The sequence below is a fragment of the Mercenaria mercenaria genome, chromosome 13 (assembly GCF_021730395.1).
Source record: "Mercenaria mercenaria strain notata chromosome 13, MADL_Memer_1, whole genome shotgun sequence".
NCBI lineage: Eukaryota > Metazoa > Mollusca > Bivalvia > Venerida > Veneridae > Mercenaria > Mercenaria mercenaria.
Genome location: NC_069373.1, coordinates 20,212,662 through 20,239,213, shown reverse-complemented (window position 1 = coordinate 20,239,213; position 26,552 = coordinate 20,212,662). Strand labels below are relative to the sequence as shown.

At 32.1% G+C, this 26,552-nt stretch overlaps 1 protein-coding gene and 1 long non-coding RNA gene across 2 annotated transcripts in view; one reads left to right on the top strand and one right to left on the bottom strand.

Moving 5' to 3' along the window:
* The window catches only part of LOC123529486 (metabotropic glutamate receptor 8-like), a 121,796-nt gene that overhangs the window by 40,540 nt on the left and 54,704 nt on the right, over positions 1-26,552 (bottom strand). Inside the window, exon 2 of the mRNA XM_045309834.2 lies at positions 9,295-9,511. Within this exon, the coding sequence (XP_045165769.2) occupies positions 9,295-9,511 (217 nt within the window). The remainder of the gene's footprint in view (positions 1-9,294; positions 9,512-26,552) is intronic.
* Positions 872-3,752, top strand: LOC128547840 (uncharacterized). The gene is made up of 3 exons (XR_008366686.1): positions 872-1,004; positions 2,251-2,361; positions 3,173-3,752. It is a non-coding gene; the product is annotated as an uncharacterized LOC128547840 (long non-coding RNA).

The window sequence follows — 26,552 nt, the reverse complement described above, 5'->3', positions numbered from 1 at the left end:
GTAATCTACTAGATCCATATTATATGTGGAAAGTGACTGCAGTGCATGTAGAATAGATGATTTCAATGTGTTGGTTATGTTTAAAGTCACTTATTTTTCATTTAAAGGAACACATGCTGTTGAATAAGCATGTGTTTGTTGTGAATTTTTTTTATGAACATTAAACTAATAATGCATGAATATTATACTGATTTTCAGTATGTGTCCCCTGTGCATCTGCAATATAACTCAATTTTGAGTTGAAAATTTTAGAAATTAAGACTACTGGACATTCTTGAAATTTGGCATGTTTTAAACATTCAAAATTTGAGGAAAAAAATGGTTTTATAATAATATGTTAATTAATTTTCATTAAGCAACAAATTTTCTAGGTAAAATTTTATTTTCATGTCAGATTTGTGCAGAAAGGCTGATTTTAAAAACCAATCTCCGCAAACATTTGATTGAATAACTTTCAAATCATACACATTACACCTATATCTTATATGTCGAAAATATAACTGTTAATATATTTCCTTATCATAAAACACTGCAACATTTATCACCAATCATACTGCAATTGAAATTCACTGAGCTTTCAAATTAAAGGCTGAACTATTTTCTGATATTTTTTTCTCAACACGTTCCCAAAGTTATTTCCTTGAATTTTGAAGTATTTGCTATCATATAAAATAGGTGACCACCATAAGAAATAGGTTTTCAACTCTATGTCCCACTTTTTCTTCATTATTTTGAAAACCACCCAAATATAGAACAATCTGAATGTCCAATTATTTTGACTAAGTTGGAATACGTAAAGGTAAAGGTAATTTTTATTTACCTTTGCTTTGTGAAACAATAAACATAAGCTCCGTAGAGCTTTTTAGCGACCCTTTTTCAATAACAGTTAAATACACAGAGCTAACTTAATTCTGTTTTACTGTTACAGTAAATAATAATTAAAGACACTGATTCTGGTGTGCCTGGTATGTGGCCTATGGGGATGATAAGGTCTGGTATTGGAGGTAAGGGCCAATACACAAGTCTGGACCATTGACAGACTTGCTTTTGTTTATCATAATAAGCTACTGTATAGCTACTGTGCAGTAAATGAATTGCAGGTGATATTTCTCACCTTTGTAGCAAATCAGTTCTCAGCTTTATAACCAGTTTGGAAAGCTTGATTGAATTAGGGCTAAATTTAATACACAAAGTGATAAGATAAAACAGTGTTTTTATCATATTTTTGATTTACATCTCATCATTGCTGTTTTTTTTTTTATCAAAAATGTAAAAAATGCATTCAGGCACTTAGCTTTTAGAAATAATAAATTATGTGTATTTTGAACAATGATATATCTTTATTGCTGGATTTTATTATATATAAAAGAAACGTTATTTAGAATTATGCATTTTTAATATATAAAATCCTTCTGTCCATATCCCCTTTTTATCTATTAAAAATGCAACTGACGGCTTCTTTAATTTCTAATAAAATTCAGCAATTACAATTTTTTGCAGGTTTTATTTTGTTACTTTTGATAAAAAGATCATAATCATTGAATAAACAAACTTGTAATTTCTCTTAAATGATTATTTTATTGTTAAGGAGTGAGAACTGCTTTGCTATAAGAGTTGTAATTTAACTGGCCAGGACATTACTCAACATGACTGAGCAATCAGTATTAGTATATTATCAGTTAAAATAATTTTGTGTACATTCTGAAAAGAAAAAAGAAAAAAAAACAGCAATGGCAATATCAAGTCTATAGGGGTTTTATGGACCCTAATCTGACTGGACCAGACAGGATCTTGTATATTGGGGATTAAAAAGTCTGGTATTTGAGGGGTGGGGGGGAGGGGGAGGGGTCACTTATGTTATAGCTACATTAACATTTTTTTCAGAAGGGCTCTCATGTTGTTACTGATACATTTTTATTAAATAAAGCATGTGATCCAGATCATTTTACTCAGGAGTTTTAATGTATATATAAGTTACTACAAAATTAATGCTAACTAAAAAAAAATCTTTCATCATTATACATTATGTTATCTACGGTGAAACTTTTTATAACTAAGAAAATGACCATTGATACTTTCCCATTTATTGATATTGAGTTGAATTAATATTAATTAGAAAATAGTATGTTCCAAGTGGTGATTTTTTTTTCATAAAATAAAATTGTTGTCTGCATTTCAGATATTTCCTCATAGCTGATCACTCCACTGTAACAATCCTATATTATCAACACATATAAATGTATATTTCAGATTGGTACTTGAAAGTCAATGGTTGATCATGATGACCATCTTTAATTTAATGGGGAAAGATTAACCAATATTTGCAGCTGGAGAGGCTATCACCACACTTCAATGATTTAGGTAAGGATGGACATTCTTACAGATCTATATGAACATGGTGAATGGTTCTTTATAAAAGTATTTGTAAGTTATACTATATAAGTTACAAATCTCATAGACTAGCCACTAGACTGATAATTAAGAATTATTAAAAAAAATTCAAACTTTGTCATTTTTCTTACTTTGATGTAATAGTGTCAGATGCCACTCTAATTTAGTGATTTTATTTTGGAGAAATTACTTTTATGTAATCACAGATTTTAGACTAGCTATATTCACAATTTTAGAAATATTTTTTTAAATATATTATAATCTAGGAGCTAGTATACAGATATCAGTGTGTTTACTGGCAAACATGCCATTAGTGCATTATATAAACATGATAATTTGTAGTGTCAGTATTACAGATACTGGTTTGTTAAAAGGAAAAGTATGGCAATAGGATTTGGAAAAAAAACTTTGTCCATATTTATCAAAGTTCTTAGACTTAAAAATCATTCTAATGTTAAGATTTAGAGAGTAAAATACTTAAAGTTTGTAAAGCAGTTAAAGTGTTTTCATTATATTATGTATGTATGGTGACAGTTGACATAAAATATTTTTGATAATGCAAAATTTCTCTTATAAGGAAATCTGGAGAACTTTATGAATATTGAAATCTTTGTCTTTGAACTTGGAATACTTACCAAAATGTAGGTACAGTGTATGTAGAAACTGAGTCCTTTATTTGCTTTTATAACATGTTATTGTTTTTTTTACCTCTGTGCTTTATATCATCTTTGCACTATAGATTTTTTCTTAAAAGTAATCTAAAAAATTAATATACTTCCAGTTAAGACAATGAAATAGAAGAACTTCATGCTAACACTTGCATCAGTGGAAGTACTTCTTATTGGATAGAGAACTTTACAAGGTCAGTGATGTTTGTAATGTTTTATATTAATATTTTGTTTTGCCTTTTTAAACTCATCTTAATGGAGCTGTGAACTGCATAGGTGGATTATCCATCATACACAATGTTTAGCTCGACTACTCAACCTGGCGTAAGCATTGGTTCAAGTTTATTTCTTAAGTTTTATATATTTTAGCTTTCAAAAGATACTGTATGCACATGTTTGACAAGGGACACTGTCAGCAATATTTTCAGAGTGATGCCCCATTTTTATTTAGAAATTTGATTAACAATTTATCCATAATGATAATTATCTCTGCAATGCATTGCAGTAAGGGCCAATTTACAAGGCTAGACTATTGATAGACTAGCTTCTGTTTTATCATAATCAGCTACTATAAAGCTACTGTTCAGTACACAGATTGCATGTGACAATTTTCATCTTTACAGCAAATCACTTCTTACCTTTACAACAAGTTTAGAACACTTGATTAAATTAGGGCTTAATAGTGATAAGATACAATAGAACTTTCATTTTATGATGAATCAAGTATTATTACAATGATATTTAATTAAAATGCAATGGAGCACTTCATTAATTTCTAATAAAATCCAGCAGTGATAATTTTTTCTGGTTTTATTTTGTTACTTAGATTAATCATAATAATTGAATAAAAAGTACTTGTCACTTCTCTTATTGTGTTTTAAATACATTTTAATTATTTTTGTTAGATACAGGTAAAGTTTTTCTAAAAGGATGAGAATTGCGTTGCTGTAAGAGTTAAATTTTAATTGGTTGGGACATTACTCAACATGACTGAGAAATTACAATTAGTATATCATCAACTAAAAAGTGTGTATATTCTGAAAAAAGCTGCAAAATATGTTGCTTTGATGCTCACTTTAGAGTTGCTACGCACCAGAATATTAAATTAATAAATGAATACCCCGCAAAAAATGCCTAGTACCCGCCCAGGCCCTGGATTTTTTTAGTAGTTTATCAGCTCGTGGTTATGTATTTCAGTCCAATTTAGATGAAATATGTTGAATAACTGAAACTATTTTAAAAAGAAAGGCACATATTTTCATGAAAAAAAAAACTTTTTTTTTCAAGGTATGTGGCTTTGATGCTCACCTCCGAATTGATACGCGCCTGAATAGCCAATATTTTATACCCGTTGATGCAGAAATAATTCCTGAACAATTTTATGTATCATTTTGGAAAATATGTGTACAACTAAAACCGACCGTGCGATTATCACGGCTATACCCGAAACCGTGTGATTCTCACGCCGCCGAGTATTTATCACAATATACGGGAACCTTTTAAGACAAATTTTAATATGAAATACTTTATTAATTTTCCATTTTTTTAAAATATGTTGCTTTGATGCTCACACCCGAGTTTCTTCACACCTGAATATTAAAAGAAAAAAATACGCCATTAAATGCTGGAATTATTCTTGAAAAAATTAATACATCGTACTCGTATTTTATATATGTCTTAAACCAGGAAGGTCTAATATGTATCAGTTGTTCCAGCTTAGACTAACAACGTCCGTTCGATTTTAACGGCGACACGCCGAACCGCAAAAATGCTAAGTAACCCACTTCGGGGAATCACATGATCAAAATAATCTCTAAACCAAAGTTTTATTTTGAAGAACATGAATAAATTTCCTGTCATGATAAGATATGAAATTTAAACATAGCCTATCATATGACTAATGAAAATTGTTAAATTATCATGGAGTTGACAATAATGATAGATATCCTGTAATTACAAACACTAAGGAAAATAAGAAGTATCAGTTTCTTGAAGTGTTCCAGGTAACCAGAAGGTGATTGTGATTGAAATCTATGTAGTTTTATGATACATGTATGTTGGTGTATGATAGGCTGTATCTTAGATTTACAGCAAAAGATTCTTTAATATTATCAGACATTATTCATAAATTTATTTTGGTTTAGAGATTATTTTGATCATGTGATTCCCCACAGTGAACCGCCCTGCCCTGTTTATTTTAATGAATCAACTCGTCGTTAAACATTGATTTTAATGCACTACACGGAAAAATCACGTCGAAATTAATTCCACAGGATGTTGTGTTGCCACGCAGATAATTGCTCAATACAGAATAATTATTTTCTTTAAATAGAAATAAATATATTTTCATCAAAATGTTATTACATTTTAGTGTGCACCCTTGCGATGGCCTCAAGCCACGCATCAGAAAATAAAGTTTTAAAAATAGATGCAGAAGTCTTTCTGAATCATTTTTGCATTATATAGGTAGATCATATATACCTACAATTACGCCGCCTGCATAGACATTTATCGTAGTATACTCCTCACTGGCCGCCCCTGGATTTTTTAAAGTTCGTATCAGTTACTAGCCGCCCCTGGATTATCAAAGATTGTATCAGTTCATAATATTCGGTTTAAAAATAAATGTACGGACACGTGTTAACACTATTCTTAAAAGGTCTGAAACATTTTGTTTATGAAAAAAAAAAAACACTTTCCTTTTTCTTAAAACTATGTTGCTTTGATGCACACACCGAGTTGCTACGCACCTGCATATTAAATATCATTCCTGATAACCTGGTACGTGGTTTTTGTATATATGTCTAAAACTAACAACACCCGTATGATTTTAACATACGCTGTACGTCATATTTCTCTATCAAAAAGGCGTCAATTATAATCCGCCCCTGGTTTCTATAAAGACCTATTAGCTCATCATAAAACATTTCGTTTAATTGCAGTACACAAACATATTTATAATCGATTTCGAAGATAGATAGATTTCTTTATTTCTTTCAAAAAAGAAGAGCGTGCAATGCTATAATTATGTTTCCACGCACATAAATAGTCCGCTTATACAGAGTATAATTGTTTCCCTTAAATAAACATTTTACCAAAATACTATTATATTTTAGTATGTACGCACGTGTTTTCCCCATCATTGTCCGCCCCTGGATTCCTAATATTCATGTCAGTCCAATTCAGATAAAATATTGAAACTATTCTAAAAAGAAAGACTTAATTATATTTATGGAAAAAAAATCCCATTTTTTTTTAAAGTATATTGCTTTGATGCACAACCCCGAATTGATACGCGCCTGAACACCCAATTATTTTATACCCATTGATGCAGAAATCATTCCTGAATAATTTTATGTATCATACTGGTATATATATCTAAAGCTAAGACCGCCCGTGCGATTATCACGGCTATACCCGGAACCGTGCGATTCTCACGCCGCCGCGTAATTATCACACGCGTGGTAATATTACCACGCGTGTGATATTCACGCGACACCGGTCTCTTATACATATATATCTGTAGCATTCCTATTCACACATGTAATGCATCAATAATTTTACATTATGAACAGTGTATAGATATGAAAGTAATTAAGTTTAAATCAAGTACAGGTTGTTTGCAAAAGTATCGTTCTCTTTTTCATTTATTTATAGGATTTTAATCTTAAAATGTTACTTTTTCCTTAAAAAAACAACAACAGATTTTGCTACTTTTTTTCAAACGAAATTCATATATTTGAAACATCCGTTATGTGATGACATTATATATTTACGGAAATTAAACATTTTATTTCTTCAAAAAAATATACCCTGGCCTAGATTAAATAAAACAATCCATCTTGATAAGAACAAATACAAACCAGTTTCTGCTGTAATATGTTAACTAACACATTGGTTTATATGTGATTCGAAACGACTTGGTTATTGTGTAAATACTTAATGAGAATTTTGCATTCAAAATGTAGGCTAGAAGCATAATTATGATAGTATCCAAAGTCCTTTGAAAGTCATCGGTTTTCGTCATTATGATATTATTTAAATTTTCTTATTTAATACCTTATTCTATAAAGAATGAAGCAACAATACGAATTGCTTAGCATAAGATATGACCCGTTTTTTGTAAACGTACGACTGAATAACAGTATTTTGAAAAGAGATATGATTATATGACTTTTAACTGTAACAATTTTCTTTAACCCTTAATCAGCAATCTCATTACCTTTTGTTAATGGAACTGTTAGCTATTCACCATGCTGAACGCTCAAGGGTATCCAGTTTGGATGAGAAAATATACAGTAGAAACATGTAGAGTATTAAATGGAAAACAAACTGTGGTACTACTATGCCCTCGTTAGGTATATTGATCTACATGAAACAAACTGAATTAATGATATAATGAATAAATGTTTTAACTGTTCCCGTACCCATCTATGTGGAAAATCTCAATCTTTTTAAAAACTTTAGTATTTCAAATAAATGTTTTACGAAGTCTAATGTAACCTCTGTCTTTTTATACACTGAACAGTCATAGATGATATATGATATATAATTCAACGAGAAGATTTCTTGATATAATTTGTGTCCGATTGTAAATGATACAGTTGAACATCCCAGACAAAGTAATCAAATTCACAGCCAATTCTCAGCAGTTTACATGATAAATAACGCTATAGATTGATTAATGAAACACAAACGGCGTAGGTTTTCCGTTATTTGCAGATAGACAAAAGATCAGCACTTGACATAGTAATGTGTACATCGCATCTGACCACTACTACAATAAAACAAATATGTGCAAACTTCAGATCAAAAAATGAGAAAATAGTGCGTAGGTTTTTACGCCAATACAGTATACTAAAAGTATTTACTGTAATATACAACATATACAACGACTAAGGCAATCAAACGTATAAATATGACTCTTGAAACACATAACTGGTAATACGATAGCTTCAGAAACAACCTCCTTATGCTCAATAACTTAGATATAATTAACTGAAACTATGTCTTTATTACTGGAACTCTAAAACACATTTAAATTTGTTCTAAAAAGCACTCTGATATCGGTTATATTGTCTAGATAAAGAGCTTTTGAATGTATTTTGAAACACTCATGAAAATAGTGCATTTCATCTCTAGACACCATGAAAGTACTTATAATTTTGTGCTACAAAAGTTAAATCTAGCCCCAGTCTCGGTATCTTTAGAGAGAGGCTGGCGGTGGTCAGTATGTAATTCTATTGCCTCTGCCCCATTTTAACTGTAGCATACTGTCTTTTTTAGCTTTTATTATTTTAACATTGTAACATATCATTTCTTTAACAACTGTTTCTCTGACAGCGCCGCCCAGTGATAGTCGGAAATCGACGGTTGGGTGAAAGATGTAGATGTAGAAAAGTATTTTATAAGGTAATTGTTTGGATATATGAAATTTTTATCTGTGTAGCTATAACATGATCATTTGATAATCACGATAATATGAAATTCAATCCTGTGTATCGGTAGTATATACTATACTATTCTTTCCATTCTACATGTCAACAAAGATCCGTTTTATACGTGAGCACTTAGTAATGATATAATTTCTATTATACCTTTGATCACAAAGTATCTGTTTTGACAGAACAGTATTATAGTTAAATAGAAATGATATATGTGAGAAAAGCAATTTGGAAAAAGGAAAGAAATATTATTGCCATAAAGTATCTTGATATCAACAAGACACACAGCGATGCCAATCTTTGTTATTGTATAGTAACTTGCTTTTGTGCAAAAACTTAACTGTGCTAAAACATTTGGTGTGATGCAACACGAACAACTGTTGTTCAAGTAAACATAGCAATATCTCAACCCTATGTGAACACAACCGTAATGTATCAGTCTATAAAATGCTCATTACTTGAAAATAATAAATTCTGTTTAAATACCCGTTGGAAGGATTAAAAACAGCCAGGTATTAGCAGACACGGTTCAACAAAGTTGGTTGATCCAAGGTTATGACATTTGAAACGCATTCCAAGCCTCAAGTCCCACAAAAGAGAAACTTAAGGTATTTTGAATGAATGCCATGAGCAAGAAAAGCCTGAATAATACCAACACTGAATCAATAGCCCCACCTAGCAAGAAGGACTGACGTTTTGAAAGGTAATTTAAACCTGTAATTTCTAAATCCTTCAAATTTATAACTGACGTTTCAAAACTAAAATTTGCATTTAATAGTGTTAAAATTTACCGTATTTCTTCGCTTTTTCTTCAAAAGCGCTAACTCCCTTTTCACCGTAATTTCCATCATCAGCAAGTGTACTAACGTAATTCCAGCCAAATTTAGCAGCAATTTCAACCATAGCACTAGCTTGAAACGAATCTGGAGGAACCACTCTGGAAAAATACTCGAATCTTGACTTGTCACTTAGATCTATACTTGTAGAAGCATAACTTATTTGTGGAATCTGAAATAGATAAAAAATATATACCGTAAGACTAAATCATATACCGTAAGACTAAATCTCCAAGGGGAAATTCAATAAAATAGTGCATCGGAGTGAAATGTGTCATAATTATACAATCTGCAAAGGGTATCGTGACTTATGCAACAATTGACATTTAAATGCAAGCAAAAATGAAATTTAAAATGTACTAGAAAAAGAAACATGTTAAGTCACAATTTAAATTTTTTAACAAACTGTTTTCATGGAAACGTTGCTTTATGCTAACTAATTCATAAAACCCATTCACAAATAAAATCGAAATATGATTTTTTAAGAAATACTTGATATCAGACATTATTTTATGGTATATTCAAAAGTGATTTTGAACAATTAAAAAATTCCTTTTACCGCCCCCATAGTTCTTTGGAATAATGTATTACACCGATGACATTTAGAAAGAAAGAAAATCAAAAAAAAAAATCCTTGTTACAAATGTACGGAAAGTGAGGTTTAAACTGTAGGTTATGCTTTATGTCTAGACATCCTGCACAAATATTCCACTGAATAGATTATTTAATGTTTATTATATAAAAAACTATATAGGGTAACTGACATTTGCAAAGTTGTCGTTGACATGTAGTGCATAGCAGAATAAAATCATAACCTCCGGGTGATAAATGACCCAGTGTTGACGTCATAATTTAGTTACAAAAGAAATACATCAAAGGAAAGGAAACCAAAAGTATTCATTACATTCAAAAACTATATAGAACCAGTAAGATGCAAGTAACTGGGAAATTAGTTTGGAGATTAAATAAATATTCCTGAAAATGGAAAGTTTAAATGTATAATTGGATATGCTTGTGCCTTTTTATGTTTTCTTGTTCTGGGTTAAATTTAGTTTATTTTCTGCAAAATACAAAACTTTCTCTAAATACACAGATGGGGGACTAAATACATTAGACTAACTTTGACTTAGTTACATGAATTGAACTCCCGAAAGAGATCTGTTGTCGTAAGCCTTTTCACCACGGATTTGCGTGGGTAATACATTTTAATGAGAGTTCAGTTGCTGGTAACTAAATTTGGCATGTATAATTAAAAATTAAAACAAATAATAAAACGTTGAATTATACAATATCCCTTTGTCGTAAAATGTTATTGCAAACACAAAGAAATATTTTTATACCAGGGCATGCCAATGGGTCTGTATCATAGTTTGAACACATCATTATGTTGTTATGTTATGTTGTTATGTAGATGGACGAGGTAACGGTATATTGCTTTGAACCGTATTTGGTATTTGCTTCTATTTTCTCTGTGTAGATCGCGCAAATCTTTAAAGAATTATTTCATTCAAAATCAGAAATAACATAATCAGCGGATACAGAGACTTTTGTTTAGAATGACGCAAATAATCCATAAACAATCCTGATAATAGTACGGAATATTGACTTAATTTCCCTACGTCCCGGTAATTCTTGGTAAATTCTAATTACAATGTATGGTACGTTTCCTAACGACTGACTTTTATTTCCTAGAATTTAAACCTGAAATGTATTAGGCGTCTCAATTTCAATGCAAGGATGTTTAGGAACATATATACGGAAGAGAATATTCGAATACTCACTACTGATGACAAAAGTAAAATGCTAAGAAAATATTAAAGACCTTTGACTATAACGTGTAGATCTAAATAAATCTCTTTCTAACACGGTAAAGAAATCTGCGTACTTAACCCTTATCATGCTGGACACGACTGATTCTGCCTTTGCGACCTGTTCAGATCATGATCAGCCTGTACATCCGTGCAGTTTGATTATGATCTGCACTCTTCGCCATTCAGTCAGCATCATTTTGGTAAGCATCCCCTCTGGACAAGTTTATTGCAGAAATTTAGTAAGGTAAGGGTTCATGGCTTTCATACACTATAACTTAGGGGAAGTTCTGGAGAATATTTGGCTTGTTGATGTCTTATTTTACTGTAGTTTACACTATTGAAGTAAAGCTAATAAATCTGGGCCAAAGTGCGATCTACTGGCGACCACAGATCTTGGTGACATAGTGCATGAAATATATTTTTATTACATCAAATTAAAACTGAAATATAGCAGCCAATATATCTAAATCAAAATATATTCACTGATGAATAAAATAGTATCTAAAAATTAACTAAGAGTGTTTTCCTATAAAATACAATGTATTGATTTAAAGATACCTAATTCTAACTGGGAAAAGAGAATTTTGAGGTTAATCGCACCAAAGCGTTCTATATTAGGCATTGTTGGAGACATGGGAGGGATCAAGTAGATTTATCACCAGTGTTTAGTTTAAGTAGAATATTACCAATCAATTTTGCCCAACTTATTAAACCCCTTATCATAACGTTTTCTTATGCTAAACAAGACAGCAATACGTTCAGAAATATAGAGAATATTTGGCAGTTGTTTTTTTTCAATACGCAGAATAATCACAAATAAACTGATACCAGTCAATACGGTCCAGCTTATAAAATTGCCTATCTAATCTTAAAGAATGAAACAATAAAGCAAACTATCATTAGATTCGTAGTATGAGCCAACGAGATTGAAGAGCTACAAATTGAAAAGTGGCAGAAATGACATTGCTGTTAAAAGTGTTTCAAAAGACACGTCGTGACAAGTAGGAGGAAAACTACACATGTGTTGGTATTAAGTCACGCTCACAAAAACGACTCTATATGCCCATCCGCGCAATATCAAAGCTGGTACCTAGCTAAGAGTGCAATACCTATATGCCCATCTGCGTAATACTCAAGCTGGTACCTAGGTAAGACCCTATATGGCCATCCGCGCAATATCAAAGCTGGTACCTAGGTAAGAGTGCAATACCTATATGCCCATCCGCGCAATACCAAAGCTGGTATCTAGGTAACAGTGCAATATCTATATGCCCATCTGCGCAATACCCAAGCTGGTACCTAGGTAAGACCCTATATGCCCATCCGCGCAATACACAAGATGGTACCTAGGTAAGACCAAAGACCAGACCCTATATGCCCTTCCGCGCAATACCCAAGCTGGTACCTAGGAAAGACCCTAAATGCCTATCCGCGCAATACCCAAGTTGGTAAGTCCCTATGTGCCCATCCTTGCAATACCAAAACTGGTACCTAGGTAAGACCCTTTTACATATCCGCGCAATTCCCAAGCTGATACCTAGGTAAACCCTATATGCCCATCCGCGCAATACATAAGCTTGTACCGAGGAAAGACCCAATATGCCCAACCGCGCAATACCAAAGCCGGTACCTAGGTAAGATCCTATACCCTCATCCGCGCAATACCCAATCTGGTACCTAGGTAAGACTCTAAATGCATATCCGCGCAATACCCGTGCTGGTACCTAGGTAAGACCCTATATGCCAACCCGCGCAATACTCAAGCCGATACCTAGGTAAGACCCTATATGCCCATCCGCGCAATACTCAAGCTGGTACCTAGGTAAGACCAAAGACCAGTCGTATGTCACCTTGATGGCTTCTTCTCCGCATGAGAACTAAATCGCGATTCTCATTAACAGCCGCTTTGGGCAAGTGTTTCGAAGTAGAAAAATTTAACTGACATCATTATACAACAGAAAATGTATGCGGTACCGTTTCTTATCTGCGTCCACTTCAACTTGAATTAATGCATTGAAATATGTAAATATGTCCAGTACAAATATATCGAAAAGTTAGAACCTCCCATATCTCTTTATCTCTTTGTTAAGAAATTATCTGGAAGTGTTTTCGTTTTTTTTAACGTTTTCAATATGGTGAATTATATCATATGTACTCAGAATTAACAATGTTTTCTACCAACATTCGACGTATGTTATTACAGCAACTTAGAACAAAGATTATCGTTGAAATAAATTTCTTTTAGATAAGCCACCACATTAGTATTAAGAGGCCCTGTGTCACGCGAATCAGTGAGATATGTATATAAAAGTCTTAAGATACACAAAATTAAGAGTTACGTAAATTTAACGCACACAGTACTTGTACTGAAACATGTTCTTTTCATTGTAAGGTCTTGAATGACGAAAACAAGACATACAAAGTAGTTTTTCTATCTACTTACATACATATCTACCAAGCTACCAAGGTAGCTACTTTATGTACTTACCTATTTGTTTGCAACCCTGTTTGTTTACCTATCTACTTATATCTGTCTGGCTGGCTGTCTAGCTGGCTAGCTGACAGCCAACCTGCCTGCCAACCACCCACCCTCTTCCCATCCATCCACCCAGCCATCTACCCAGTACCCGTTCATACATCTAGAGCGGGGCCTTGTATTGTTACATTATTGTCTATTGCAGTTTAAATTAAAGCAACATTTGTGAAGTCATCATTTTTCGTTTTTAAAATGACTTTAAAAGAAATAAAAGCTAAAACATTAAACGTTTAATGTATAAATGATTCAAAACAACCTGCTTTTGAAAATGTAAAATGAGACAAATAATTACAAAACTAAAATTGTAAAAATATTGACGTCTAAGTTCGATAAGTATTTTCAGGAACCACATATCTTTTAACAGTTTTATACTGTTAACTATCACATAAATTTAACCGTACGCCTAGCAAATCAGGCAAATCTTAATTTTGTTTTGTCAGGGTTTGATACTGTGATGCTGATAATTTATTAGCAACACCAAGTCACCAATACGTCCTCAATACAAGCGCTTGCAGTGCTATTTATTGTGTATCTATATGCTTGCTAATGTAGCATCGATCAGAAATTGATTTTGTTGTTTCCAACAATGATTGTTTTCATCCACATATATTTGTTTAAAAATGCCCATAAGCGATAGCTGAACATTTATGCTACCAAAGTTGTACTCAATTGTGCAAAACGGAACAATAAAAATATCACTAATGAAAACAACAATAGAAATTTGCTTACAAGTTCAGTAATAATTATTATATTCATATTATATCAATAGGACAATTTTTATAAGCAACTCTCATCGCATGTTATTATCAGGTAACCTGATTGTTTTATTTGGATATTGCCGATAGCATTGCTGATGATATTCTCCCCGAGTTTCCTGTGTGCTTCAACTGGAAAAATAACTTAATACTGTCAGATCTTATTTGTCATTCAAGATCTCATTTCCCAGTCCAGTGAGCATATTGACGTTGTCCGTAATTACACTTGTCAAACCCTCCTTTCAGTCTCGTTTGGAATATTCAGTTTTACAGGAACATTTGTCTGATGAAGTTTGATAATAGGTGTTCATCAAACAAACTGTCATTGTTTCTGGCTAGGAACAGATATCACCTTTTGTTCTGTCATTAAGTTGAAAAATACATATTTTCTGTCCTAGTAGAAGCCTGTTTGTAGATAATTCAATGACAATAGAACAACCTTTATCATTTAGTGTGCTTGTTGCCCTTCATTTTACAAAAGCAAGCAAGCAGACCGGATGCGGTAAATTTTCTGTTAGATGTGCAAAAGTTACAAAAAAAATCAAAACAATCTCATCAATGGAAAGTTTAGTTAACAAAATATCAAAAGAAGACAACAGCGTTACAAATTTAGCAGCTATAGTATTCAATGTTTATATCATACAAATATAACAAGATTAGCTTTTCGTAAAAGCTAGTTGTTGTTCTTTTTTTGTTGGGTTTAAAGCTACATCGACACAGTTATACGTTATATGTCGATTCTCCAGCTTTGTTTGGTGACGGAAGACCCCAGATTCCATGCGGTGCATTATTTCATCACGGGCGGAAGCCTGGGTAGAACCACCAACCTTCCGTGAGCCAGGTGGATGGCTTACTTACATGAGGCCCGAACCCACATTGATTCTAAGTCAGCGACCTTAATGTAAAAGCTAAGCTAGTCAGTGGCTCTTTTGTAATGCTACTGTGGAACAAAACTGAGACTTAAAAAGCCGTTACTTTTTTGACTTAATTAAATGTCAAAGACAAAAGACAAAGTAACTAGCCATAATGCCGATAAACTACTTGGCCAATTCAATATAAAAATCAATTCTAACACGATCCGATTCATTTTCCTATTAAACAAAGAAGGCAGAAAACAGTGAACTATTATACAACAAATCACTGTTATGACGTCACAATTATTACGTCATGGCGTCAAACGGCATAGCGACGCGCTGGAAAAGAAACCGATTGAAAACGGGCACATATTTAATGAATGTCGTCAAGGATGTACTTAAAAATCCTTGGTAACGTGTTAGAATTGAAATAATATATCTCATTTAGTGATTTGCTCTTGAATAAATCATTGTTTGTCGTTCAGATGCGTATTATTATCTCACTCGGGCTGCGACCTCGTGATATAATTCCTTCGCATCTGAACTCCAAACAATGATTTATTCAGCGACAAATCACTGGATGAGATATATTATTTCTTAATTATACATATGTCTAATAGAAATCCTGTTTTATGAATATTTCCCCCTACGACCGATTTTCTATATTCTTGATCTAGCCTCATATCTTTTAACGGCTTGTAACTGCAAAACATGTCAAAAATGCAGTGTAATATAAAAACTGAGGCATACAGTCGATAGCTAACAACTTTCATTGAGAAATACATTTTTGGGTTGTTACGATTTCACATGCAGATTGCTTATCTCATAGAAATAAATATGGATTTTACTTGATAAATGTAAATACTTCATATATTAGGGGTCAGTAATCATTTTGGAAGAAATAAGGAGTCATTAGCTCATTTTATTCTTTCGCTCAATTTTCATCTAAGCAGATTACAACATAATACTATACACTTACATGATATTAGAAGTGAATTTCAGGGGGTTTGTGTTCTCATCCAACAAACCCATGACGAACTGTTGACTGGTCAACAACACAAAGTATTGACCTGCGATCTATTTAAGGAGGTCATTCATAAAAACATGTGAATCATAAAGCTGCCTACTTGCACTTGATTAGCAGTGCAATATTTTAGATTGAACAGCCTCACTTAAGATTTTCCCATTTTTTTTCTGCCTTAGAAAGCTGCGAGGACATGTACGGATCGCGGTTGAAGTTTTTTTTATATGCTTAATGGCAATAAATGATATTTTTGAAATTTGAATTTTCTCTTTAATCCACAGAATATCAGAAGCGTACTGTGAAAGTTAACAAAACGGAATTTAAAATTTCTGGTTTTTATTTAAGACAATATGATCAATTTACTGTGACTTTAATAAAAGTAATAATGGATTTGGAAGCACTTTTCTAGACGTGATGTGCATAAACAAACCAAAAAGCCTTGTAATAAACTCTATTTTGAGTTGTTTCCGGAAGTGCCGGGAACTTTAGTTATTACCCAATTGGTACAGCATGCTGTTTTTATTTTTGGTTTATGTTTGTCTAAACCTTATAAATAAAACTATTGTGTGCTTCAAATGTTCTGTGACAACATGTCTGTTCCATGGTTTCGTTTCTCTATGTGGTCAAAAATCAAATATCTTTATAAGGTCATTTTTGTCAAACATCACCATAAATATATTAACTCCTACTACATGCTTTACGTAACTGTATGGACTCAAAAGATTTAGACCGCCTCGATAACGTAGAGGTAGAGCGTCCGCTTTGAGTGCAAGAGGTCGTGGGTTCTATCCCTGGCCGCGTCATACCAAAGACGTCAAAATGGTACCAGTAGCTCCCTTGCATGGCGCTCAGCTTTAATAAGGAAACTGGCTTCTCTTCTCTCATAACCTCGTGGCAATGAATTTCATCAGAAATGTCGAGAATGATTAATATAAATTGTAAAACTTGCTAAACAATCGACCTAAAATAAATTAGTATCAACTAAAAGATTTAGATTTTATTGTAACTAAATCTCTTTTACTTTAATTTCCGTTACAGTATTCCTGATATTCACTCTTTGATAAAAAGACGTCATATTTAGAATGTATTTTCAGCATTAATTTTGCACTTAGAAAAAGCCTTACATTTAATCCTATGTTAACTATGAAACAATTACGAAATTATTTTCGATAAAACATTTTTACTCTTTTTTTTATTCTTGTGTATTGCGAGCGAAAAAAATCCAAAACATATGTCTCTACCACATAGTAATATTATCATCTTCTAGCGAGCAAACAGAACTAGAAATAATGTACAACTTATCACGAATTTAAAGGAGAGAATTTATCTGATGAGACCTCCTGAAGCAAAACATAAATGCATATAAGCTTTACTGATATCTAATCATACAGAAAATATATTAAATTAAAGGTTGTCTTCTACATATACCGTATAATAATATATCACAAAAATAGTGTAATTCTTTAAAGGATTAAGAATAATCAATATTATTTGGAATGTATTTTCCACATATATATCTCCCATCAGTATGGAAAGTCTTGACTGCGCGAAGTACCCATATATATATGATATTTTTCAGGGACTGGTTCAATGTGATTCAGTATGATTACCTATTTGTCGGAGATGAGAATGATAATAACGATAATGATTAAACTCCAAGAAAACTTAAATAAAATCGAAAAATGGTGTTTTTCAAACAACATGCTGTTACATCTATCAAAAACAAAATATATGCTAATATGTACAAAACACAAGCAACGCAATTGTATCTTTTTATTTCGAACTGTTGTATTTTTATTTTACAGAAGGCTACATTGAAACTTAAGATTTGTAACATGTTTCAGAACTGTTATATGTCTTTACGTGTTACCTTCTTTAAATAAAGTTATTATTATTATTATGTTACATGTAAAGTCCGTAAAATCATTCATAACCTCTCATGTAACTAACTAACAGTGATTATTGATATACATGTACTGATATTGTGGCATACCGAAATTTTGCAAGACGTATACCAAACCAGCATTGTAAAAAGAAATGATCTATTCTTAGCATGTGTATACTTAAAGTAATTTAAACCGAACAAAAGATGAATTGGAAAAATGAGTGATTCAAACTTTGCGGTATTCTAGTCAAGGGAAAACGCTCGCGATTCAATATAAATCTGCGCTTATTCGGCGGGGCCAATCTGTATGTTGATGACAATAAGTAAATACAGAAGAACAAAGAGGAACAAATTAATCTCCAGGGAAACTTTGCTCAAGACAAAGCAATCAGTCACCCCACTCAATCGAACGTCTTGTTATGTAGAGCAAATTGAATTTTTGGTCTGCAAAATCCGTCACATCTGTTTAATAGGAGCTGCAAGAAACAGTTAACAAAGTCAAGCATTGTGTGGTAATTGTGTTCAGACGAGACTTTTTCTAGACATTTGCCGTCAAACTGAGCAATATTGACAATAACGATAGCCAATTTCACAAGCAAAATTTATTCTAAACATTGAACTTTCAGATATGCTTGTAAAATATCAAATGTTCACCTGCACATATTTAATGATAAATGTAGCATGAATTTACAAAATACAATAGAATAAGAGTTAACTTTAATATAATCCATCAAGGCTTAAGCAAGCAATGGAGAGCAAAATAAATTTTACTGATGTGCGTACTAGTATATTGTTTCACTGCAAGATAAAACTATATTTTAGCGAGTGGACACCATGTGCAATATTTTCACGAGTGTAAATTATTGTATTCTATCTATATTACTACGTAATATGCATTGTACCATGACGTCACAATATCGTGATCTCACACTATCTGTGTTGAAAAATTCTCAAATAAGTTCTTAGTTTTCAGATTTTTGTACAGTGGACCGTATCTTAATGTTTTGTGTAGGTATTTATATATATCTGTATCTTTATTGAAGTATATTTTGCTAAGAATTTCCGAGTAAAAAGTAAAAATGATATTTTCACTGTTTTCAAACAGTGAAAATATCAATTCTATTCCACTGATATATTCCAGCACTTCACCAAAAACACTTGCCACAAAACCGGAGAAAAAACAATTCTAATTTAAGCTGTTGGACGGACAAACAGTTTCTCTTTACTTTTAACAATTACTTTAATTTAATAATAATTTTTACAAAGAACATAATTCTTCTTTAAAAAGCCCTATGCTGGATTGGTTTCTCGCGATTGTAAACATTTTCACTGGTTTTTTTCCTGCCGCGGGAATGTGCGCAACTAATGTAATGAGATTTCTAGGACAATAATATTAAAGCGGAAATTATAATTTAGAGGTTATCCAACTCATGAAATTTGCATTATATGAATAATCACTTTTCTATAATTATTCTTAATTATGATGTAATATACAATTTTGTATCAACACTAGAAGAAAACATAAAGCATCATGACGCAATGGTCGATACAACTCACTGGAACTTTCATTTTCAATAACAGTACCCAACATAGGATATGACGTAGAAACTGTAACCCCAGTCATAAAATGCATCCTTACGGTCAAAATATTACTTTCTAAAATATATATTCCTACTCGAATTTTCACTTGTATAAATATCATTTATAATGGTGGCAATATATTAAAATGAAGCCGTTTGCTTTTGGTTCTGTCTTGATACATTTTCTGTTTATATCAGGTAAAATGTGACAATTGTACTTAACTAGCATATGGATATCAATTCCTTGACATGTAAATACGTTGATGGTGTGGATATTTAAACGCTTCTGGAATTGTAGAAAGAAAGTTACTTCAGACTGCGGACCCATAAGGACAATTAGCAAATTACCTCTTCTCCGTAAGCAACCTCGGCATTCACCGGTTTAAAATTACGGAAAGCCACGTGCGTATTTAGCTATATTTATGTCGTGAGATGCAAAATTGTTTATCGAAAATATCTTAACAATACGGACAGATGAATGCCTTTCTCGTTATATGGTTCGTTCTTAGGTTAAACATAATGTATTAGATAAGCTTAGCAAATGTACTGAACCAAACTTGTAAATATACAGATTTTTGTTTTTAAAATAAGAAGTTAATATCACCTTGATATTTACAACATGCACGACCATTAACTGCATACTTGTAAAACTATTCGAACAAATTATAGTGTACACTTTTTTGCAAGATCAAATTAAAACTTGAAATCGAAACTGTACAGTTAGTCAATATCTCAAAACGAAAATATAAACAATTTGACATGGTAGGACCATGCATGCCTAACTAGCCAGGCCCTCCCTGAAACCCAATAATTTGATTTAAATTAATATGGGACATAATCAACAACAATACACTATGAAAATAAGAAGTATAAGAAATGTGAAAGTACTACATCCCTCGACCTTTTAAAAGTATTGTCACAAAATCTGATAAAAAAAAATGTAAGTCGAATAAATGGCATAACATTGTGAGACAGCAAACTATAGTTACGGAACTTGTGCATTGCACATGATATTATATAAGTAATAATTACATGAGGGAAATGTCGATTCATTCAAACTAGTGAGTATTGTATTACTTGCTTACATGAAACAACATTACCAAATATTGTTTCATCAAATACATTGGTAGTACTTTGTAAAGAAGCAAAGTAGAGTTACGTAACTTTTGCATTGCGTTTCAAATCATCACAGTGGTCAATGTGAAGTTTAAAGTCATACCGAACAAATGGTTACTTAGACACAGGCCTACATTGCTTAACTTAATCAAACATTGCTGTGTCAAAGAGATGTAAATACGTTCGTAAAACAGCAAAATATAGTTATGTAAGCTGTATCCCGCATATCTTATAATCAAAATAGACGAGATGGATGCTGAGATAAACTTATAGGAAGAGGAAGCCGACATCGACGCCGATGAACAGAAGTGCAGTTCTAAGCTCTACTTAAGAAATAATTTATAGCAAAACGGTGCTTTAATACTATTAATAGAGGGCGCAGCCCGAGTGAATTATTTCGAAAGACGTACAACCGCCCGAGTGTATAAATAGTGTTTAAACAACGTTTTGCTATAAATTATTTCGATTCTGATATGAATTTTATTGTAAAATTTGGAATTTCGCCTTTTCTATTACATGGTCTAGTTTCTTTGTCTTAAAAGATAGTTTGATGGATTTATAAAAATGAAATTACTTGATCTCAGTATTACAATGTAATTAAATGCAATTGTCATAGATTTCTCACGATACGTTTTGCTTTATGTAGTTTCCTCTGGAAAAAAATGGCAAGTAAGGAAAAACGGGAACTGTTACAGTAATAATATAATATCTAGTTTGTGTACTGTTTATATTGCATAAAGCACGTACAAGCTAGATCATTATAAAAAAAAAACAGTCCTGTTTAGTGCCTTATCATAAATCATAATCTCTTACCAAATACCAGCTCATTGCCATTTTCACTTAACTATTAAACGTAATCAATATTCTTGCACCCACATTTTTGGTTTGTGAACACAATCTCCGAGAAAGCTATTTCTTAAACGACTACGATATAATCTGTGAAATAAAGCGATCATTGCAAACTCAATGTCTTTGAAAGTGCTTTTCTAGATCACATTTGTTCCGTTCCTATGACTTTTGTTATATTACCTTTACCTAATGAACAGATGAATAGAGACAGGCAAAAGCTAAAGATACATTTGTCTTATTTGATTGAAAGCACAAATTTAAGAGGCCTTTTACTTGAACAAAAGAATAGCGGAAGTGGTGGAAGAAAATATATGTCTAAGTACATGTACATAATGAAACAGTCTGAGACCTATTTCGCTTTCACCACATAGAGTTACATATCAACTGACTAAAATTAATATAATACTCAAACAGCTGACTTGAAACATGGCCAAGAAAGTTGATATAAACTCTGTGCTTGGGCTTAATGCATTAATAGATATGTCATTAACCTGGTACTGTATTACACTTCTTATAATAATCAATATAATTGTAATTATTAAGAAATGCATTGTGTTAAACAATTTATAACACCGAGGAGGAAATAAGTAAGTTATAGCGAGCATTCTTTGATCAAGTTTGTTCATTAAAAGTAATGTAGTATACAACATCTACCATGTCCCCTAGCACCAACTTATATGAGGCGAAACTCTACAATAAATTAACATTAATGGATTCCATGGCCTCAAAGGAATTTGAAATTATAAGTAATAAAGTTATATTTCAAAAATATCAATTAAATCAGAGTGGCCAGAGGCTGAACGTTTAACTAAATTGCCCATGCGTAATCACCATAATAAACCAGAGGCTTTAATTACTATGTGTTGCCGTTCATGAACTGACAATTGATCTAAAGAAATAGTGTTTTGTTCACTTACTTTAAGGAAATTGTGTACAATGCATTTCCGCTATATCTTTAATAGAACATTTATACAGTTTTTATTAAATTCATCAATCAATCACCGTATTAGTCCATAAAACATCTAAAGCTGTTTATTCCACATGGTAATTGCTCTGTCTACTTAAAGGACAGCATAAAAGAAAACTAGCCTGTCATTAAACTCAGATCTAAAGACACTGTGTAATAAGTTGTGCAAAGACTAGAACCATGATGTTAAGCCAACGAAGCTTTGTGTAAAATACTCTCACTTTATGTAGCTGTCTCCAAATCAAGAAAAAAACTTTTAAATGTCTGTTGAACGCCCATTACATTTCACCACACCATGCTGCAAGGCAACCGTAGCTTTACATAAAATGCTCTCACTTTATGTAGCTATCTCCGTATCAAGAGTAAATATGCCAGTATTCTGACTCCTTTTTATAAGAACGTAAAACGCCTATTACTTTTTGTAGCTCTTCGCAAACGGACTGAATATTCTTGCGTTTTAATGCATTTATATAATCGCCCACTATTTTGCACAATTATTTTTTACACTATTTCATGATTTTACCAAACGCTTTTTACATATTGTTGTCTATCAAACAATATGCAAACAGATCCATTGAAAAAAAGGGTAAGTAATCAAGCAAATAATGATCAACTGATTTTAATTGAGTCAGTCCATGAGAGGTAATTAAATGCGCTGCACCCTTACGACCCCTAACACCAGATCAAGCGGAATTTTATTATACTAGTACATGAAATGAACTCTAAGGAAATAGACAAAATGTTTAGTGTTTTTTTTTTTTGTAATATACATTTGTTACCAGTTTTACTTTATTTCATGGCTACTGTAAATATTTTTTAAGCATTAACATATTTGTAACATCAGGGATTCTCGCCTAATGTATTTATATCAACATCGGTATATTCTTGACCAATGGCAAAATGCCTGGTTAATGAGATATCGTAAACACGAAAATGTATCAGTTAACTCTGTTGTGTTACAAATATTTTTAAACTGAACAAATAGGAAATACATTGTGTATTATATATAGCATAACGTTTCTTTATAATCTTTTGTTTGTTATAGAACATTTGTTTTGACTCCTTTACAAACAAATTATGATGAGCAAACACATTCTGTTCTATAGAATAAAAAAACTAGATTAGTTTAAAACATAAATATTGGCTTAATTCTACAAGTACACGTGCGCCCTAAACAATTTCGAGTCAAGCAAGTTAACTATGAAGGCTTTCTATCCTGAATAATCACGCTTTTTACTTGACTAATTATTTCATACTGCTCTCTTACAACTATGCTAGAACTTTTAAAAGTGTTTAGTGTGTCATATTTTTCTGGAACGCTCATTGGTTTGATTGTACACGTTCCCTAGATAGACATATAACTACGTGGAATGTTAAATACCACGAGAAACCGATAGCCATTGCAACATTATAAACAGAAATAACAGAAATTGTAAAACTTAAAACAACACTCGTAAGTCTTCTTTTTGTAGAGGATAGCAAATATTGCGCTGACACAACTTTCTTGTGTCTACACAGAATCTTCGTAATCGTAAGCAGACATGTTAAAAGGCTTAATCCAATCTAACAGATTCGATCATTCTACCATTGAAAATTTTCTTTTCAACTTTGCCAAACGCTTTAATTATTTATAGGCAATCAGACTTCAATAACACAGTAATTACAGAAATACTTCGGCATTCAGACTATTATTGGAAATCCGAAAATATTTTCACAATCTCTCCAGGAATGACCTCATGTTACTACGAAGTGTAACATCAATTATATCACTTCCGAAGTATTGCAATTCAGCAGATTCACACGGACATATTCAGTGAACGTTGTGGATCCTCATATTGAGTTGGACAAGTTCTGTTATTATATTTTTGTAGTATACAAAAGTGACCATGCGTATAACGTACATACTGAGAACTTTAATTGACATTCGTCTACGGGGCTTTTTAAATATATTTTATTCTGAAATACTTCCTTATTAGACAAGAAACGGAATTAAACTAGATCGCAAATGTGCGAAAGTATATTAGCTCTTACGCTTTAAGACATACTCCCGCTTTCAGATTGCTCATATAAATATAACAATTATTCTCGCGCAAATCTAAATTGTTTGCCATTCACTTTTAAATTTCTACATTTCTGAAACTAGGTGAATATTTTTCAAATTTTCAGTGTACATTACCCCTTATGACTTAAAACAAGCGTGTTATTATTTTGCTTGGTCAAGTTCCATGCTTCCAAGTTATCTTCTTATAGATTGTATTTATAATATATTAAGAAATATGTATGATTAATGTTTAATAAATAAGATTTTAAAATTACACCAAACTCGCACTATGCAATCATGTAATTCTATTCTTCAACCGAAAAACCAAAATTTGTGGTAAGTTATGTAATACACTCAGTTCCAAAAGAAAGTGTGCACTTAGTTTTCTAGTATTTTTTCTCGGTTATTTTCATGAAAACTTATAATGTTTGGTACCAAAATTTAAATCAGTTCGTAAACAAATAGGTGTGCATTTTAGATTTTGAGTTATACCTGAGAGTTAGTGTATGAAAAAAATGAAACAAAAACGTCGGGGAATTTTTTGAAATATTTAAAACTTAAAAATTGCACACTTTCTTTTGGACCTGAGTATACTGTACCATTTGTTTAAACTTGCATTTCGAAAGTAACAAGACAGATTTTTCTACAATTTAATTCCGTTAAACATTTCAAAAGAGTGGGGTGGTGGGATGGGGGTAACACATCCTAATGCAGTTATGAAATTGCTGATAATGTTTGACTTCCAATTATTTCGGGGTTGATTCCACTTTTATGTTATTTTAATGCATAAGAAGACCATGAGTATATGAATAACGAACTTAAAAGTACATAAATATGGATGACACAAAATACAGGTGTTTTTCCCGTTTTCTCAAATATATGATATCGGTTTTTATTTCTTTTGTTATTTCGGAACATCAATAAATTGTGTACATGAAGACACATATTATTAGTATAAAACGAGCAGTTTTAATAACATACATTCGAAATACAATTTTAGGGAGTAAGCAACTATTCTTTCTGGGCTAGCATAAAAGATATTTGACTCAGCTGAGCAATATATATTTGTCTGGATATATGCCCGAAAAAGAAACAACACTTTATGTAATATCTAATTATCAAGGTCCCGTAACTACGCTTAGTAACGACATGTGCACTTCTGACGGTTAAAGTATACAATATCTTGTAATGTGGTTTTATTTTATGAGATGTCCACACAGACGAATATATTCATCAGAGAACTTGTTATCCTCGATGGAACTTAAATAAAAAACAATATTAATCTGTAAAATATATATAGTTACACATTACTGGTGTCCGTAGCTCTCATACACTGCTACAGTCTTGCAAAGATTTTATTTCAAATTCATCAATATCTAAGGCTTGAAAACAATTTTTAGGAAAATTACAATACAACGTCTTAGGGAACGAGAAACAAATAACAATTCTCATTTATCATCAATATTACTTTTTAAAAAGACACGTTAAGAAAATTCAATGCTAAATGCATAAAAGACCAATCTTCTGCATTCGGAGACTGGAAATGCTTATGTGATCACAAGGCTAAGTTGAAGGTTCATCAGTTACTGATGCTTTAGTTAGTGATCAGAAACCATTTTCAGTTGCAAGTTCCCTGTGCTCTACAACTTACCCCTAAAACAATAGGAGTTCGAAACGTTCTAAATTTATTTAGCTTTTTTATTCTCAAAGTCATTGTTACTTTGACATTTAACCTACTGACTCCATCTACTGACCACAGGCATTCATCTTATGAATTTTGACGACTGTAGGCCAT